General features: G+C 49.0%; 1 protein-coding gene and 1 non-coding gene across 2 annotated transcripts in view; both read left to right on the top strand.

The window, feature by feature from the left end:
• Nucleotides 1-2,239: 2,239 nt before the first annotated feature.
• Nucleotides 2,240-18,935, top strand: part of HNRNPUL1 (heterogeneous nuclear ribonucleoprotein U like 1) — a 40,762-nt gene continuing 24,066 nt past the window's right edge. Inside the window, exons 1-4 of the mRNA XM_060257576.1 lie at nucleotides 2,240-2,514; nucleotides 7,852-7,989; nucleotides 12,185-12,455; nucleotides 15,072-15,145. Of these exons, the coding sequence (XP_060113559.1) occupies nucleotides 2,352-2,514; nucleotides 7,852-7,989; nucleotides 12,185-12,455; nucleotides 15,072-15,145 (646 nt within the window). The 5' untranslated portion in view covers nucleotides 2,240-2,351. The remainder of the gene's footprint in view (nucleotides 2,515-7,851; nucleotides 7,990-12,184; nucleotides 12,456-15,071; nucleotides 15,146-18,935) is intronic.
• Nucleotides 13,205-13,276, top strand: TRNAV-GAC (transfer RNA valine (anticodon GAC)). The gene has a single exon. It is a non-coding gene; the product is annotated as a tRNA-Val (tRNA).

An 18,935-nucleotide genomic window follows, 5' to 3' on the forward strand; every position in this document is an offset into this window, starting at 1 on the left:
TAGTTGTAAATATATTTTAAATATAGTTACACACCTGGGCATAGATGTAAATATATTTACACACAGGGCTTTAGCAGGAACGCAGTTCCGGCTGGCTTGGTGTCAGGGGGTGGGCCTAATATGCAAAGGAGTTCCTGCTGGGTTTTTTCTACCCTCAAAAGCCCTGCTGTTTAGTGTTTTTAATGCTCTTTAAGTATTTCAATTGAAAAGGCTTTTGGGGAGCAGAGATTGTGCGTTCCCAGGAGAATTGTGTCCTGTTGGCATCTTTCTTTACCTCCTACACTTCTCTTCTCGAGAGGGAATGGAAGGGATGGGAGGGGGGAGGGGGAGAATTCATTTCTGCTCTGGGTATGATGCTGCTGCCCTCTGCTGGCCAAACATTTGCATTGCGGGTGTTGTGCGCTTTCCAACTAATTAACACAGCAATCCTATTTACTGTTATATGGTAAATAGCGACCCCATGGACCAAGTCACGCCAAGCCCTCCTGTCATCCACCATCCTCCAGTCTGCTCAAATTTGTGTTCGTTACATTAGTAATGCTGTCCAGCCATCTCCTCTTTTGCCGTCCCCTTCTTCTTTTGCCTTCTGTCTTTCCCAGCATCAGGGTCTTCTCCACTGAGTGCTCCCTTCTCATTGGGTGGCCAAAGTATCTGAGCTTCAGCTTCAGCATCTGACCTTCCAAGGAACAGTCTGGGTTGATTTCCCTTAGGACTGACTGACTGGATCTTCTTGCAGTCCAAGGGACTTTTAAGATTTCTTCTCCAGCACCACAGCTCAAAAGCATCTATTCTTCTGCGCTCGGCCTTCTTTATGGTCCAACTCTCACAGCCATACATTACTACTGAGAATACCATCGCTTTGACTATACAGACTTTTGTTGGCAGGGTGATGTTTCTACTGGCTTGGCATCAGGGGTGTGGCCTGATATGCAAATGAGTTCCTGCTGGGCTTTTTCTACAAACAAAGCCCTGCCCCTAAGCATCCCAAATCTCCAGGAATTTGGTTTCATTTTATTGCTTTAATGATGTGGTAATAGGATGGCTGTGTCTCTGCCCCCATTGTATGAATGTTTGCTTTTAAAGTGAGATTTTTGAAAATGTAATCTGATTTGACCTCAATTTGAAGGGGAGATCTCTCTCTCTCCAGGCCTCCGATTCAGCAGGAGCTCACAGGAGCACGGCTCCTGAACCTTTCTGAGGGTTCCCCCTCTTCCTCCCCACCTACCTTGTCCATTGAGTAGTAGGTGCAGCTGCATAACAATCCCTGGATTAGGAGAGTAGCCAGCCAGCAGGGAATTTGCTGTACCCCAGCAGCCCTTATTAACCTCTGGAGAAGCCCACGCCACCCTCTCTCCACTTCTTATATGATTTTGGGCAGTGGGTGGCTTGCTGGCTTTTTGGCTGTGGGGCGGCCCAGGAGAGCCCCAGGTGAGGGAGACCTGCTTGGGCTGGCCGGATCTCTAGCCAGCCCAAGCAGGCCTCGCTCGCCTGGGGCTCTCCTTCCTTGCATCGGGTTGCTTGGGGGGGGGCAGCATAACCTAATGAGTTAGGCTAACGAGCTCTGCCACCTATTTTTCTACAAAATTACCCCTGTATATATATAATTACACACACATATATCCTTTAAATTGAGGTCAAATTACATTTTGAAAAATAATTATATCTATATAAATATATATATCCATAAATCAAATTAATTATCTAAATCCCCAAGAAACCAAATTTTCCCCCTAACGTCAGGCAATCAAACAGTCACCCCCCCCCCCCCAAAAGACCTCCCGCTGGACTCAGCCAATGAAAATTCTGCATACAAACACCATTGGCAACGACTACAAAAATAAAGCCAAGCCAATAAGGAAAAACCAAGGGGGGAAATCTCTTCACAAACAAACAAATTCAAAGCTCAGCCATTGGGCAATCAGAAGGGAGGAAGGCTTCTGATTCGTCCTCAGGAAGCTGGTCCAACCTCTTGTGGCCGTCAATCATTCTTTCCCCCGCCTCTTCTTTCCTTGACGGTATCAAAAGGCTCGAACATGACGCGATCCATTTTCAACCAATGAGAAACCCCTTTATAGACCAGCTCCTCTCCTTCTCCAATGAGCGCTCCTTTTTCACAGCCTGAGAACGAGCGGGAGTCGGAGGGGAAGGAGGGAGGGAGTCGAGGCGAGCCACGCCCAATCAAAGAGAGCCTTACATCCCCTTCCAAGGCCGCCGGCCAATCGGAGCAGCCGTTGCATGGCGGTGAGGCCCCGGGAAGGGAGGAGGGCGAGGGCGGCCATTTTGAGCCGGGCCCGCAACGGAGGCTCGATGGCCGGCCGACGGCGACCCAACGGCGGCGACTGAGGAGGGCCATGGATGTGCGGAGGCTGCGCGTCAACGAGCTGAAGGAGGAGCTGGCCAGCCGGGGCCTCGACACGCGAGGGCTGAAGGCCGAGTTGGCCGAGCGGCTGCAGGCGGCGCTAGAGGCCGAGCAGGGCCGCGACGGAGCGCTGGAGCCGCTGGCGGACGGACGCTGTAAGTTGGGTTGCCAGTCCCCAGGTGGGGGCAGGAGACCCCCGGTTTGGAGGCCCTCCCCCCACTTCATGGTCATCAGAAAGCAGGGGGGGGAGGGAAGTGTCTGCTGGGAACTCCACTATTCCCTGTGGAGGCCTTTCTTTAGGGTATAATGGAGAATTGATCGGGGGGGGGCCTGTTTTTTCTTTTTAACGTAAAGGCACCAAATTTGCAGCATAGCATCCTTTGCTTCTCCTCAAAACCCCCTCCAAGTTTCAAAAAGATTGGACCAGGGGGTCCAATTCTATGAGCCCCCAAAGAAGGTGCCCCTATCCTTCATTATTCCTAATGGAGGGAAGGCGTTTGAAAGGTGTGCGGTCCCTTTAAATGTGATGGCCAGAATTCCCTTCGGAGTCCAGTTATGCTTGTCACACCCTTGCTCCTGGCTCTACCCCCAAAGTCCCCAGATATTTCTTGAATTGGACTTGGCAATCCTATGGAGAATAATTCCCTAGGGCAAGGGTGGCCAATGGTAGCTCTCCAGATGTTTTTTGCCTACAACTCCCATCAGCCCCAGCCATTGGCCATGCTGGCTGGGGCTGATGGGAGTTGTAGGCAAAAAAAAACATCTGGAGAGCTACCGTTGGCCATCCCTGCCATAGGGTATAATAGTAAATTGAACTGCTTGTATCTGGGGCTCGAGGGGGAGGGGGTGCTGTTTTTTGAGGAAGAGGCACCAAATTTTCAGCATAGTATCCAATGCCTCTCCTCAAAACACCCTCCAGGTTTCAAAAGGATTGGATCACGGGGTCCAATTCGTTGAGTTCCCAAAGAAGGTGTCCCTATTCTTCATTATTTCCAATGGAGGGAAGGCATTTAAAAGGTGTGCAGTCCCTTTAAATGGGATGGCCAGAACTCCCTTTGGAGTTCAGTTGTGCTCTCCGCACCCTTGGTCCTGGCTCCACTCCCAAAGTCTCCAGATATTTCTTGAATTGGACTTGGCAACCCTAGGTGTAAGCCGGAGGGGAGGTTGCCCGGCGGGCCTTGCCCACAAGGATCAGAAGCAGCAGCAGCTTCACCACCAGGGAGGGGATCTGGGGTGGGCCTCCTGCTGCAGCTCTGCACTGGGGGAAATACACAGGGGGGAAGGAGAGGTGGAAAGAAAGCAACTTTAAGATTAAATGACTTCTCCAAGCCGCTCGCTTGACTGGGAGAAGTAATTTAAAGAGAGAAAAGCCTTCTCTAAATTGGCCGATGGGGTGGTGGGGGCTTTGAGAACTGCACAATATGTGCAAAAGAGTCACATGTTTGGCCACCCCTCCTCTATACGATCATGGGTTGTGGACTTCTTGGTGCTTCAGATTATGAGCTGCGTGTATGTGACGTGATCACACAAACTAAATAATGCGCTTTCAGTCTAGTCTTCAAGTGGATTTTACTGTTTGAACCGGCAAAAGCAACTGAAAAGTGGATTAAAAGTGCATTATTTAGTGTATGTGCGATTGCAGCTACAGTGTGCAATGAAATAGGCGAGACGATGTGTCTTCCCCGTTCTGCACCACTGAAGGTCTCCTCCCGGCCAGCGTGGTCTCCTGAGTAGTATGTTGGACTAGGATGGAATCCTGCCATAGAAATTTGCCGTGTGACTTTGGGCCAGTTGCCCAACCTACCTTATGGGGTTGTTGTGAAGATAAAATTGGGGAAAGGAGAACAATGGAAAAGCCACTTGGGGTTCTTTTTGGGGAGAATGGTGGGGTATAGATGAAACATATAAGTTAATAACAAGTATTCCCTAGCAAGGCTTTGGATCTTGATTGCTCTCTTGTGAGGTGGGTGGAGGTCTCTTGATTAGGGTTGTCAACCCTAATTGTGAAATTCCTGGAGTCTTGGGGGTGGTGGTAGAGCTTTGCTTATTCAGGGTTAGGGGAGATGTGAAACTGGATGTGATACTATAGAGCAGGGATGGCCAAACTGTGGCCTGGGAGCCACATGTGGCTCTCAAAGCCCCCACCTCCCCATCTGAAAGCTCCCACCTTCAAACCAGTGACTTGGAGAATGCATTTAAAGTTGCAGTTGCTCTCTTTCCACCTCTCCTTCCCCCTGTCTATTAGCTTTTCTTCCCTTTCTAACTCCCTCAAACATCTGTCATTCATGTCTTGTGGTTTTCAAACATCTGACTTTTATTCTGTGTGGCTTTTATGTTAAGCAAGTTTGGCCACCCCTGCCACATAGTCTGCCTTCTATAGCTGCCATTTCCTTCAGAGGAACTTGATCTCTGTGGTTTGAAGATCAGTTGTAATCCTAGGGAGGGGAGCTGTAGGCCCCACCTGGAGGTTGGCAAGCCAACGCCTGATGCTGCTTTGAATTGGTGAGAGCCGCTAGTTCAGCGGTTCTCAACTTTTTCTGCCTTCTGTTGCAGTGATTTCCTATCTTAACATCTTGATTTTTATTATCAAAGAACCTCAAAAATAGATATAAAAGCCCCACTTTTCCAAGAATGTTTATACGCTTACAGGCTTTCAGTTATATTGATTATCTATAGTATAGGTATAAACATAGGTAGTATTACTGTCAGGAGTAGTTTTTATTGCTACAGCTTTAAACCACAAGCAAGCAAAAAAAAGTAATTCCGTTAGCAATCAAGAAATGTAAGAACACCATTGAAAATAAACTTTAATGTTACGGTAACTATAATACCCGAAGACACAAAATAAAATTATATGTAGCCGTCGTATTATTGGGATTGAGAGAGAATGAGCTCTTTGTTCATTGTTATGAAAACCTTGCGTCCCACGAGGGGTGCCAGTGGTTTGTGTACCGCTGATGAGGAGCCACTGTGCTAGTTAAATGTATGCTCACTTCCTCAGGGTTTTTTGGAACAGGAACCCCTAAGAGGGGAGAGTTGTGTTTCTGTGAGCCCCCTTGACTCAGTTCTGCGTGAGGGCTGTGGACTTCGAGCACAACTTTGGTAAGATGAAGATTAGTAAGAACATAAGAGAAGCCACGTTGGATCAGGCCAACGGCCCATCCAGTCCAACACTCTGTGTCACACAGTGGCCAAAAAACCCCCCAATTGCCATCAGGAGGTCCGTGAGTGGAGGCAGAAGCCCTCCCGCTGTGCCCCTCCCAAGCACCAAGAATGCAGAGCATCACTGCCCCAGACATAAGAACATAAGAGAAGCCATGTTGGATCAGGCCAGTGGCCCATCCAGTCCGGCACTCTGTGTCACACAGTGGCCAAAAAACCCCAGGTGCCATCAGGAGGTCTACCAGTGGGGCCAGGACACTAGAAGCCCTCCCATTGTGCCCCCCCCAAGCACCCTGTTGAAAGTGCTTCTGGGTCTAGCGCTGGGGATGGTGGGCTTCCAGGGCCTGCCTGTGCCCTGGGATGGGGGGCATTCTCCATCAGGAATCTAGAGGTTAGGCGTGTCTGTGTACTGATACCTGGTTTTCACACTTCCTAGGTCTTCTCGAGTTATAGGATGCTTTCATTTCTTCTAGAGCATTCCAGGTTTGGAAAGGCTAGCTCTTGCCTCGTTTCCTGTACTTGCAGCTCGAGGAAATAGTTCACCAAGGTTCATGAGGTGATGTACGGGCAGCGTTTGCGGGACTATGGTGCCTTAGATAAGTGCAAAGTTACTCTTGTTCTCCATAGCAAGATGCTGGTCAAGCTGCAAGTCGAAGGAGACACCTGTTCTCTTTGGGAATGTTGCTTTGCTGAGAATAATATTAAGGGGAAATGTATCCCAAGTTGACCTGTTTGCAGATACTGTCTGCCAGGCGTACTTTATACACTGGCTTGTAACGCTTGTGGTGTCTGCCAGTGTTCCTTCTAAGCACAAGCCGAGTTTAGCCTCCAACTCGCACATTTTCCCCTTCGCTCAAGAAAAATGGCCCCAGGGCAGAATCATGTATGCAGTAGCTCACAACTTTAATGCCAGTAGTTCACAAAGTAGAATTTTTGCCCACAAGACTCTGCAGCTTAGAGGGAACATTGGTGTCTGCTTGAAGCTTTCTGGCAGTGGGATCCCGCATAAATGGCAGGCGGCTCTGAATTTCCTGTCGAAAGGCTTTGCATCTTTCCCCCATGCAGCACGGTATGGCGTGAGAGCTATTTCTTGACGCTTTCGTTCCCTAGATAGCCCAGCTGCTGCGTGCTGGGGAGCCAGTTGCAGAAATATCATGAGCACCTCTTGAGTAGTGACTGCAACATGAGCGTAGACAAGCAGTCCCTTCACATCTGGTTACGTTTGCCTGAGATTTTGGGAGAAGTTGAACTTCTGCAGTCTCATGTCCGTGGGCCAAGGTCTCTGTGCATCATGGTTGCGGTGGGCAGATTTCCCAGTTTCCTGCGGGAGACACCTAGAGTGTGGTGGTTGCTGAGGTTCTGGTATAGAACATTGGACCTTTTGACTTTCCGTGGTCTTCAGCGTGCATACGTGCTCAGGATAACTGAAGATCAATCGGGTGGGTGGCCGTGTTGGTCTGAAGCAGCAGAACAGAGTTTGAATTCAGTGGCATCTTTAAGACCAGTGAAGTTTTATTCCCAGTATGAGCTTTTGTGTGCACGTGCCACGGTACTATGTAAAAAGCAGGGGTGGGATTCTAGCAGGAGCTCCTTTGCATTTTAGGCCACACAGCCCTGATGTAGCCAATCCTCCTGGAGCTTCCAGTAGGCCCTGTGAGAAGAGCCCTGTAAGGAATTCTAGCAGGACCTCCTTTGCATATTAGGCCACACACCCCTGATGTAGCCAATCCTCCAAGATCTTACAAGGCTCTTTTTTGTAAGCTCTTGGAGGATTAGCTACATCAGGGGTGTATGGCCTCCTAGGCAAAGGAGCTCCTGTTGGAATTTCACCCCTGGTAAAAAGTAGGTGTTCAAAACTGAAATTTGCCCACCCCTCTTCTAGGTTCTCTTTTACAGATGAGGGCAGGGCTCAACATTGTGCCGTGATCCCCTGTGGGATGCACACATCTCAAAGGGGGAGAGAGTGTCAGAAGCGTTGAGTTCTAGAGCAGGGGTGGCCAAACTGTGGCTCGGGAGCCGCATGTGGCTCTTTCACACACATTTTGTGGCTCTCAAATCCCACAATGCCCTGTTGGCCAGCTTGGAGAAGGCATTTGTCTCTTTAAATCACTTTGCTAAGCCAGCTGGCAGCTTACAGAATGCATTTAAAATTGCTTTCCTTCCACCTCCACTTCCCTCTGTTTTCCTTCCTTCCTGAAGCAGTACTGTCTAGAAAAAGCTTTGCCCGTTAAGATTCCTGACGAGAGGCCTTTGCAGGTTAGACTTAAGGTCTCGTACGACTGGAGCAATACAGCACTGTTAATCTGTGTTCTTGCGTTTTCCGTTTCAAGATGGTGTCCATGGTGGCATGCATCAGGACAGCATGCAAGGGTATCACCAGGCTTACGAACGCGGCAACATTAAACAGGAGAACGAATCTGGGTACGAGAGGAGGCCTCTAGACCACGATCGTCCCAGCTTGCGTCCAGGTAAGGCCAAGCGTTTTAAGACTTCTTCTCCTCCTCCTCCTCTGTAGAAATTTCTGCGTTTGATTTGGCCAAGACATTCTGCGTAACTCCAAAGAGAGACCTTTAAAAAGAAAAGAAAAGATGTTCACTGCTTTGGGAGAAAAGCAGGTTATAAATATTTAAAAGTTGCCCTGACAGGTAAATAAACAGCTCTCCAAAGAAAGCAGTACTTTTTAAAACTGCAGAACAGCTGTTGACACAATGCATGTGAGTGGAAGGAGGCCAGCCTTAGAATCATAGAGTCTATTTTATTTATTTATTTTTTATTTATTTACCTTAAATTTCTACCCCACCCTCTCCGCTAGCGGACTCAGGGCGGCTAACAATCACTTTAAATATTTACATTTACAATTTAAAAACCAATAAAATACAATTACAGTTAAAACATTCTAAAAAACATTCTATGGTGCTGTCTTTAATATAGGCGGATTCTTTTCCTGATGGTGATCAGATAGTAATCACAGCTCTTTAGAGATGTGGGGTTGCAGTCTCCTCCTGGGTCAGATGTTAAATGCCTGTCAGAACAGTTCTGTCCTGCAGGCCCTGCGGAAGGCAGAAAGATCCCGCAGGGCCCTTATAGCCTCCGGGAGGGCATTCCACATTCCTGGAAGGGACCTCCAGGGTCATCCAGTCCAACCCTCTGCACAATGCAGGAAACACACAGATATCTCCCCCTAAATTCACAGGATCTTCATCGCTGTCAGAAGGCCATCTAGCCTCTGTTTCAAAACCTCCAAGGAAGGAGAGCCCACCACCTCCCGAGGAAGCCTGTTCCTCTGAGGAATCGCTCTAACTGTCATGAAGTTCTTCCTAATGTTGAGCCAGAAACTCTTTGGATTTAATTTCGACCCTTTGATTTGATTTAATTTCGACCCCTTGTCGGCTGTATGTGTACCTTCACTTGTGGGTGTGTTGCGTATTGTCTCTGGGCAGTCATAAATTGTCCTCCGTGTACCCCCTTTCAGCCTGAGCCTAGCAACCACTGTTAGCCTATATGGGTTGTTTTTTTAAAGCCTTTTGCTCATGTGGGAGAAACCAAGGTGTGTGCTTAGAGATACTGTTTTGAGTAGAGCTGTACCTACCTGCGCTAGATCCAGTGCAGCGGTCCCCAACCTTTTTGGCACCAGGGACCGGTTTTGTGGAAGACAGTTTTTCCACGGACCGGGGGGGTTGGTGGGGCGGGATGGTTTCGGGATGATACAATTGTGCACTTTATTTCTATTAGTTTAGTGTGGTGGTTAAGTGTGTGGACTCTTATCTGGGAGTACCGGGTTTGATTCCTCACTCCTCCACTTGCAGCTGCTGGAATGGTGTTGGGTTAGCAATAGCTCTCGCAGAGCTGTCCTTGCAAGGGCAGCTTCTGGGAGAGCTCTCTCAGCCCCACCCAGCTCACAGGGTGTTTGTCTTGGGTGAGGAAAGTAAAGTAGATTGTGAGCTGCTCTGAGATTTGGAGTGGAGGGCAGGATATAAATCCAATGGTTTCTTCTTGTTATTATTATTACTGCATTGTAATATATACTGAAATAATTATACAACTCGTGGCCCGGTTGCTAACAGGCCACGGACTGGTACTGGTCCATGGCCCGGGGGTTGGGGACCCCTATCTAGTGTCTAGGCCAGAAATCACCAGCACGCTGCCCATGGGTGCCATGGCACCTGCTGACACCTTTCTTGGCATATGAGATGGACCAGGTGTGGCTTTTGCTCTGATTGGACACTGGAGATTTGACTAGCTGTGCAGACTTTAAAAAAAACGTTGCTTTGGCAGCAGCTGCCTCTACCGAACAAGGATCTTCACTGTGCGGCTGCAGGGAAGCGGCGGCGGCCATTTCGTGGCTGGCCCTGCCTTCGACACTGTGTCAGAATACCAAAGGTGCCCACAGGCTCAGGAAAGTTGGGGACTCTTAAGTTACGGAGCACGCTTTTTCAGCTGCGTCCTGAGTTTCCAGCTCCTTTACTTCTGTCCCACAGAATTCAGTGGGAATTGAAACAGGTTTGGTGCATGTGGTGTCCCCCATCCCCTCTGTCTGCATAGCCCGCTCTCAGGTATAGCAGAGCGTGATTGAATTTTAGGAGCATGCGTGGCAGAGTGGTTGATAAATGGATAGGACAAAGAAGAAGAAGATACTGGATTTATATCCCACCCTCCACTCCGAAGAGTCTCAGAGCGGCTCACAATCTCTTTTCCTTTCCTCCCCCACAACAGACACCCTGTGAGGTGGGTGGGGCTGAGAGAGCTCTCCTTGAAGCTGTCCTTTCAAGGACAACCTCTGCCAGAGCTATGGCTGACCCAAGGCCATGCCAGCAGGTGCAAGTGGAGGAGTGGGGAATCAAACTCGGTTCTCCCAGATAAGAGCCTGCCCTTTCAAGGACAACCTCTGCGAGAGCTATGGCTGACCCAAGGCCATGCCAGCAGGTGCAAGTGGAGGAGTGGGGAATCAAACCTGGTTCTCCCAGATAACAGTCTGCCCTTTCAAGGACAACCTCTGCCAGAGTTATGGCTGACCCAAGGCCATGCTAGCAGCTGCCAGTGGAGGAGTGGGGAATCAAACCTGGTTCTCCCAGATAAGAGTCTGCCCTTTCAAGGACAACCTCTGCCAGGGCTACGGCTGACCCAAGGCCATTCCAGCAGCTGCAAGTGGAGGAGTGGGGAATCAAACCTGGTTCTCCCAGATAAGAGTCTGCCCTTTCAAGGACAACCTCTGCCAGGGCTATGGCTGACCCAAGGCCATTCCAGCAGCTGCAAGTGGAGGAGTGGGGAATCAAACCCGGTTCTCCCAGACAAGAGTCTGCCCTTTCAAGGACAACCTCTGCCAGAGCTATGGCTGACCCAAGGCCATTCCAGCAGGTGCAAGTGGAGGAGTGGGGCATCAAACCCAGTTCTCCCAGATAAGAGTCCGCGCTCTTAACCACTACACCAAACTGGTCCTCCAGGAGTCAAGTCGCACCTTTAAGACCAAAGTTTTATTCCAAGTGGAAGCTTTCGTGTGCTCTAAGCACACTTCATGAGATGATAGTATGGAATGGCAAGCAGTATAGATAATCTAGAGAGAAAGTTGACCGTGAGTCAGTATGCAGAGTCATAGCAATGTTTTTTAGCAGATTCAGATAATCATTTGCTTGGGGTCTGGTGTTGGTTAGTTAGTGTTAACTGGACCGAAACAACAACAAAAGGTAATATAAAGCAACTGGATATCCATGTACTAAAAAAAATGGATAGTCCCATTGGTGGCAACAGCATTTACTTTGGAGTTGGTACCAGATCTCTACCAGGAAAAGGAAAGGTCCCCTGTGCAAGCACCAGTCGAGCTGGGTACTCCTTTTGCCGATCTCAGAAGGATGGAAGGCTGAGTCAACCTCGAGCCGACTACCTGAAACCAGCTTTCGCTGGGATCGAACTCAGGTCGTGAGCAGAGCTTAGGGCTGCAGTACTGCAGCTTTAACACCTGTGCCACGGGGCGCTCTCTGCCAAACTCCTTCAAATGCCAAATCGAAGCCGAGCTGTTTGGCAAACAGGGCCTTCGGTGGCACACCTCTCAGGATTGTGTCAGTGGTTTCTTCTCTGAAGGAACAAAGCTGCCATTATGCTCTACTGTGCAACTTCAGAGCAGTAGTTTTGAGAGCCAGTTTAGTGTAGTGGTTAAGTGCGCAGACTCTTATCTGGGAGAACCAGGTTTGATTCCCCACTCCTCCATTTGCATCTGCTGGAATGACCTTGGGTCAGCCATAGCTCTCGAAGAGCTGTCCTTGAAAGGGCAGCTTCTGTGAGAGCTCTCTCAGCCCCACCCACCTCATAGGTGTCTGTTGTGGGGGAGGAAGGTAAAGGAGATTGTGGCCGCTCTGAGATTTAGAGTATGGGGTGGAATATAAATCCAATATCATCTTCTCCTCCTCCTTCTCCTCCTCCTCCTTCTCCTCCTCCTCCTTCTCCTCCTTCTTCCCCTCCTTCTCCTCCTCCTCCTCCTCCTCCTCCTTCTTCTCCTTCCCCTCCTTCTCCTCCTTCCCCTCCTCCTCCTTCTTCTCCTCCTCCTTCCCCTCCTCCTCCTCCTCCTTCTCCTCCTCCTCCTTCCCCTCCTCCTCCTTCTTCTCCTCCTCCTTCTGCTCCTCCTCCTCCTTTGGTGAAATGCACTGTTTGCTCCCTTGTGCTTCAATGCAGACATGAAGCTGGAAGTGAAGTCAGAGGAGCGGTCCCTGGGCTACAACACATCTGGCTCCGGTTACAACGCGCCTTCTGGTTACGGCCCCCCGGGCCAGAACTACAATGCTTCTGGCTACGGTTCCTCTGCCGGGAGTTACAATGCACCTCCCTCCGGCTTCGGCTCCTCCGACTCATCTCAGTCCTGGCAGCAGCAACCCCAGCAAGGCCGGAAGAGGCCATTTGAAGAACAGAGGGGGCGCGGCTACTACGAACACCGAGATGATAAAAGGTGCGTTCAGGCAAGTCTTTGGAGGAGGCTGGCACCTGCTGCTTCTCCCACCTCAACCACTGTTTTCTTTCCATGCAGTTTGTAGGTGGGAAGAAATTGACAGGAGCATCTTGGGACCCCCCCCCCCCCAAAGCAAGAGAGAGGGTGGCATTTCTCAGAAGTGCATTCTTTAACTCCTTGTTCAACCAAGTATTCATTTATAGCCCACTTTTCTTGGGGAGGGGCTGCAGTTCAGTGGTAGAACATCCGCTTGGCGGGCAGAAAGTCCCAGGTTCAATCCCCAGCATCTCCAGTTAAAAGGACCATGCAAGAGGTGATGTGAAAGACCTCGGCCTGAGACCCTGGAGAGCCATGAAGTGGGGCTGTAGCTCAGTGGAAGAGCCTCTGCTCAGCATGCAGAAGGTCCCAGGTTCAAGCTCCAGCATCTCCAGTTAAAAGTCCAGACTAGAGGTTATGGGAAAGTCCCTGGAGACCCATGAAAGGGGTTTGTAGCTCAGTGGTAGAGCCTCTGCTTGGCATGCAGAAGGTCCCAGGTTCAATCCCAGGCATCTCCAGTTGAAAGGACCAGGCAGGAGGTAATATGAAAGACCTCCGCCTGAGAGCCAGGAAGTAGGGCTGTGGCTCAGTGGTAGCGCAACTGATTGGCATGCAGAAGGTCCCAGGTTCAATCCCAGGCATCTCCAGTTAAAAGGACCAGGCAGGAGGTGGTGGGAAAAACCTTAGCCTGAGACCCTGGAGAGCTATGAAGTGGGGCTGTAGCTCAGTGGTAGAGCATCTGCCTGACATGCAGAAAGTTCCAGGTTCACTCCCTGGTATCTCCAGTGAAAAGGATCAGGTGATAGGAAAGACCTCAGCCTGAGATCCTGGAAAGCCATGAAGTGGGGCCATAGCTCAGTGGTAAAGCCTCTGCTTGGCATGCAGAAGGTCCCAGGTTCAATCCCCAGGGTCTCCAGTGAAAAGGACCAGGCAGGAGGGGATGGGAAAGACCTCAGCCTGAGATCCTGGAAAGCCATGAAGTGGGGCTGTAGCTCAGTGGTAGAGCCTCTGCTTGGCATGCAGAAGGTCCCAGGTTCAATCCTCAGCATCTCCAGTTAAAAGGACCAGGCAGGAGGACCTGGAGAGCTGCTGCCAGCCCGAGCAGACACTCTTGACCTTGGTGGACCAGGGCTCTGATTCGGTATAAGGCAGCTCCATGTGTGTGTCCTCACTGAGACTCAAGGCGGATTATTAAGTTTGAAAAGCTGTTCAGTTGGACAGCAAAGATCTTTGAAAATCGTCGCAGTACAAATAAGATTACAGAACTGGAAGTTGCAAGGTGCGTTCTGCAGCTTAATTTGTAACAGTTGAGTAAAGTGCCGTCAACTTGCGAGGGGCCCTGGAAGGTTTTTAAGGCAAGAGAGGTTCAGGGGTGGTTTGCCACTGCCTGCCTCTGCATAGTAACCGTGGTCTTTCTCTGCATTCTCCTGTCCAAGTACAAACCAGGGATGACCGTTATTACCCTCCAAGATCAGGTGAGCTTGGGCTGGCCTGGGATATCCAGCTCAGGCAGAGACGAACAGAGGTGGCTTGCCGTTGCCTGCCTCTGCGTAGCGACCCTGGACTTCCTCCGTGGTCTCCCAGCCACGTACTAACCAGGGCTGGACCCGCTCAGCTGCTGCAGTCCACCGAGATCAGGCTAGGCTGGGCATTCCGGGTCACGGCTTAATTGCGCCGTGACAAATTACGTAGATCCTTCTTTCGTTCACCACTTTACTTTCTGACTTCGAAGCGAGTTCAGTTGAAAGTTGTGGAACTTGCGTGAAATTGTTTCAAGGTCAGGGTGTCAATTCAGACCCGTCTTGCCCGTAAATTCCTGCATTTGCTTATGAGCAGCAGCAGTGGGGATGTCGAAATTTCATTTCCAACAGGACGCTGAGTGCCTTGTTCTCTCATGTTCTCTCAAGGCTGTTCTGCTCAAGAGCGGTCTCCGTCAGAGCTCTCTTGGCCCCAACTGCCTCACAGGGTGTCTGTTGTGGGGAAGGGAAGGGAAAGGGGAAGGGAGAGCCAGTTTGGTGTAGTGGGTTAAGTGTGCGGACTCTTCTGGGAGAACAGGGTTTGATTCCCCACTCCTCCCCTTGCAGCTGCTGGAATGGCCTTGGGTCAGCCATAGCTCTGGCAGAGGTTGTCCTTGAAAGGGCAGCTTCTGGGAGAGCTCTCTCAGCCCCACCCACCTCACAGGGTGTCTGTTGTGGGGGAGGAAGGTAAAGGGGATTGTGAGCCGCTCTGAGACTCTGTCCTTGAAAGGGCAGCTGCTGTGAGAGCCCTCTCAGCCCCACCCACCTCACAGGGTGATTGTTGCGGGGGAGGAAGATAAAGGAGATTGTGAGCCACTCTGAGACTCTTAGGAGTGGAGGACGGGGTATAAATCCAATATCATCAAAGGAGATTTGTAAGCTGATCTGAGACTCCTTTGGCTAGTGAAGGGCAGGGTATAAATCCAGTCTCTTCTTGGGATGGGGGAGCTGATTGCCTAAGCTTGTGACATGCACCTTTCACAAGATTGCCTTGCAGGCTGCCTCTCGGGGCGCCCCCCCTCAAATGGATGAACGGGCCATGCATGTTCACTCTCTCTTCCAGGGGCAGATCTCCACAGCCGCCCGCTGAGGACGACGAGGAAGATTTCGACGACTCGCTGGTGGCCATCGACACTTGTGAGTCTTGGGAACCACAGCAGCCCGCGTGCTGTCCCTCTCGCCCCGTGCTTGTTCACTCCCTTAGCTGGCACTGAAACGAGGCACCTGATTGGCTCTCCCCTTGTGCTCCGCTGTGGCTTGCCATCGGGGCACTGCTCCCATAGGGCATGAGCGGGCGGCAGCTGTGGGGGGAGTGGGATCCTTGGCAGGTTGCTTTCAGCAGCAGGAGCGCCTCGCCTGCTGGCAGTTCAAAATCCAGCGCTCTGCATTTGCAAGCTGAGGTCTCTTCTGCCCCTTGGGACTATCCAAAGGAAGGAAAAACAGAGAGGGGAAAGAAACTGAACCCAAAAACGGGAGTAAGAAACCTGAAAGGTTAATGTGCAAGTAAAGGGCCAAACATTAAAAACAAATTGTAAAACAAATCATAAACCAACATTTATTGTGGAACCAGTATTTATTGTGGAAAGCTAAAACTGTTTAAAGAGCCCCGTGGTTCAGAGTGGTAAAGTAGCAGTTCTGCAGTACTGTGATCTGAACTCTCTGCTCACAACCTGAGTTTGATCCCGGCGGAAGCTGGGCTCAGGTAGCTGGCTCCAGGTTGACTCAGCCTTCCATCCTTCCGAGGTCAGTCAAAGGAGTCCCCAGCTTGCTGGGGGGGAAAGTGTAGATGACTGGGGAAGGCAATGGCAAACCACCCCGTAAAAAGTCTGCCGTGAAAACGTTGTGAAAGCAACGTCACCCCAGAGTCAGAAATGACTGGTGGTTGCACAGCGGACGACCTTTACCTTTTAAAAAAACCATTTAGGGGCCCATCATTAGCCTCTATCCTATGTGCAGTCATAAAACCACAATGAGAACCCACTTAATTTGACCTGCTGTGTTTTGACCCTGTGGTTCAGCATTGTTCTATTGTTTTATTGCAGTCTGTATTATGAGCCAATATGTGTACTTACTTTTCTGACCTCTGAGGAAGACCAGTTTAGGTTGAAACGCGTCAGGTCAAGTTAAGTGGGGTTCCCATTGTGGCTAACGATGGGCCCCTAAACGGTTTTAGCTTTCCACAATAAATACATGTATGTTGGTTTGTGATTTTTTACATTTTGTTTTTAATGTTTGGCCCTTTAATTGCATATTAACCTTTCAGGCATCCAAAGGAAGGAACATAAGAACCTAAGAGAAGCCATTTTGGATCAGGCCAATGGCCCCTCCAGTCCAACACTCTGTGTCACACAGTGGCCAAAAAACCCAGGTGGCGTCAGGAGGTCCATCAGTAGGGCCAGGACACTAGAAGCCCTCCCACTGTTGCCCCCCCAAGCACCAAGAATACAGAGCATCACTGCCCCAGACATGAGAACATAAGAGAAGCCATGTTGGATCAGGCAATGGCCCATCCAGTCCAACACTCTGTGTCACACAGTGGCCAAAAAAACCCAGGTGCCATCAGGAGGTCCATCAGTAGGGCAGGACACTGTTTCCCCTTCCAAGCACCAAGAATACAGAATATCACTTGCCCAAGACAAAGAGTTCTAACCATAGGCTGTGGCCAGTAGCCACCGATGGACCTCTGCTCCAGATGTTTATCCAATCCCCTCTTGAGATCATTTAAGTCATGTGTCTCCAGTGCGGTGCACGTGGGTGCCATGGTGCTCAACAGTCCCTTTTCCTGGCACCCGCCGAGTTGTTGTTTTTTAAGAAAGTGGGCGGAGCCAGGTGGGGCTTTTGCCCAGCAAGGATTCTGATTGGCCACTGGGGATTTGATGAACCATTGCTTTGGCATCTCCTGGCACCACAGCGTAAAGATCTTCATCGGGCAACTGATGGGTCAGCCGGGGCACCCATTTTGTGACTGCGCCCACCACGGCGTGCCAGTATTCCAAAGGTGGCCACAAGCTCAAAAAGGTTGGAGACTCCTACCTTAACTGCTGATAGCGGGGGGGTGGGGGGGTGTAGTGCTACAAACAAGTCTCGTGGATTCTCCTTGCCTGCACCTGTTGTCCTCCCTGAGATGTGGAACACCCTCTCAGAGGCCATAAGGGCCCTGCGGGATCTTTCCCAATTCCACAGGGCCTGTAACGCAGGACTACGTATTTTGGCAGGCCTTCAACATCTGAATCCGGGAGAGAACCACCCCCTCTCACCGCTGAGGAGCTACGAATAGCATGGGATCATAAACGGGGTGTGTGTGTGTGTGTGTGTATAGCACCACAAACTGTTTTAAATTTATTTTACTGGTTTCAAATTGTTTTATATAATTGATCGTAAGTCGCCCTGAGTCCGCTTGCGGAGAGGGCGGGATATAGATGTGAAGTAATGATGGATGGATGGATGGATGGATGGATAGATAGATGATAGATAGATAGATAGATAGATAGATAGATAGATAGATAGATAGATAGATAGATGAAGTAATGATAGATAGATGGATGGATGGATAGATAGATAGATGAAGTAATGATAGATAGATAGATAGATAGATAGATAGATAGATAGATAGATAGATGAAGTAATGATAGATAGATAGATAGATAGATAGATAGATAGATAGATAGATAGATAGATAGATAGATAGATAGATAGATGAAGTAATGATAGATAGATAGATGATAGATAGATAGATGGATAGATAGATAGATGGATAGATGGATGGATAGATAGATGGATGGATAGATAGATAGATAGATAGATAGATAGATAGATAGATAGATAGATGAAGTAATGATAGATAGATAGATAGATAGATAGATAGATAGATAGATAGATAGATAGATAGATAGATGAAGTAATGATAGATGGATGGATGGATAGATAGATAGATAAATAGATAGATAGATAGATAGATGAAGTAATGATAGATAGATAGATAGATGGATAGATAGATGGATGGATGGATAGATAGATGAAGTAATGATAGATAGATAGATAGATAGATAGATAGATAGATAGATAGATAGATGAAGTAATGATAGATAGATAGATGATAGATAGATAGATGGATAGATAGATAGATGGATGGATGGATGGATAGATGGATGGATAGATAGATAGATAGATAGATAGATAGATAGATAGATAGATGAAGTAATGATAGATAGATAGATAGATAGATAGATAGATAGATAGATAGATAGATAGATAGATGAAGTAATGATAGATGGATGGATGGATAGATAGATAGATAAATAGATAGATAGATAGATAGATGAAGTAATGATAGATAGATAGATAGATAGATAGATAGATAGATAGATAGATAGATAGATAGATGGATGAAGTAATGATGGATGGATGGATAGATAGATAGATAGATAGATAGATAGATAGATAGATAGATAGATAGATAGATAGATAGATAGATATTCCAGTCCTTGACAACGTAGAGGGGCCAAGCATCCGGTGCTGCATTTCTGCAGGGCCTGGCTTCCTCATTGGTTTTATCTGCTTCCAGACTGGGAGAGAGATGGGTCTGCTTCGTCTTAGACGTGTTCAGGAAGAGCAGGCTGTCTGTAAACCAGGGGTGGCCAAACTTGCTTAATGTAAGAGTCTCCCATGCCTTTTAAAGGGCACTCAAATGGTTGTGGGGGGGAGGGAAGGTCAGATGCCCTGAGTCATGGTGATGGCGACCAGGGGAGGGGAGCTGACTTTTTTTAATATGCCCCCCCCAATTTTTAAAATTGTGGCTATGAGCCTGCCTTTTGGCCTGGCCTACCTCACGGGATTGTCGCTAGAAAAGCAGAGGAGGAGCGCTTTTGAGTCCCACCCGTAAGGAGAAAAACAGAACGAAAATGGATTTGATTTTAAAGCTGTGGTC

The sequence above is a fragment of the Heteronotia binoei genome, chromosome 17 (assembly GCF_032191835.1).
Source record: "Heteronotia binoei isolate CCM8104 ecotype False Entrance Well chromosome 17, APGP_CSIRO_Hbin_v1, whole genome shotgun sequence".
Lineage (NCBI taxonomy): Eukaryota > Metazoa > Chordata > Lepidosauria > Squamata > Gekkonidae > Heteronotia > Heteronotia binoei.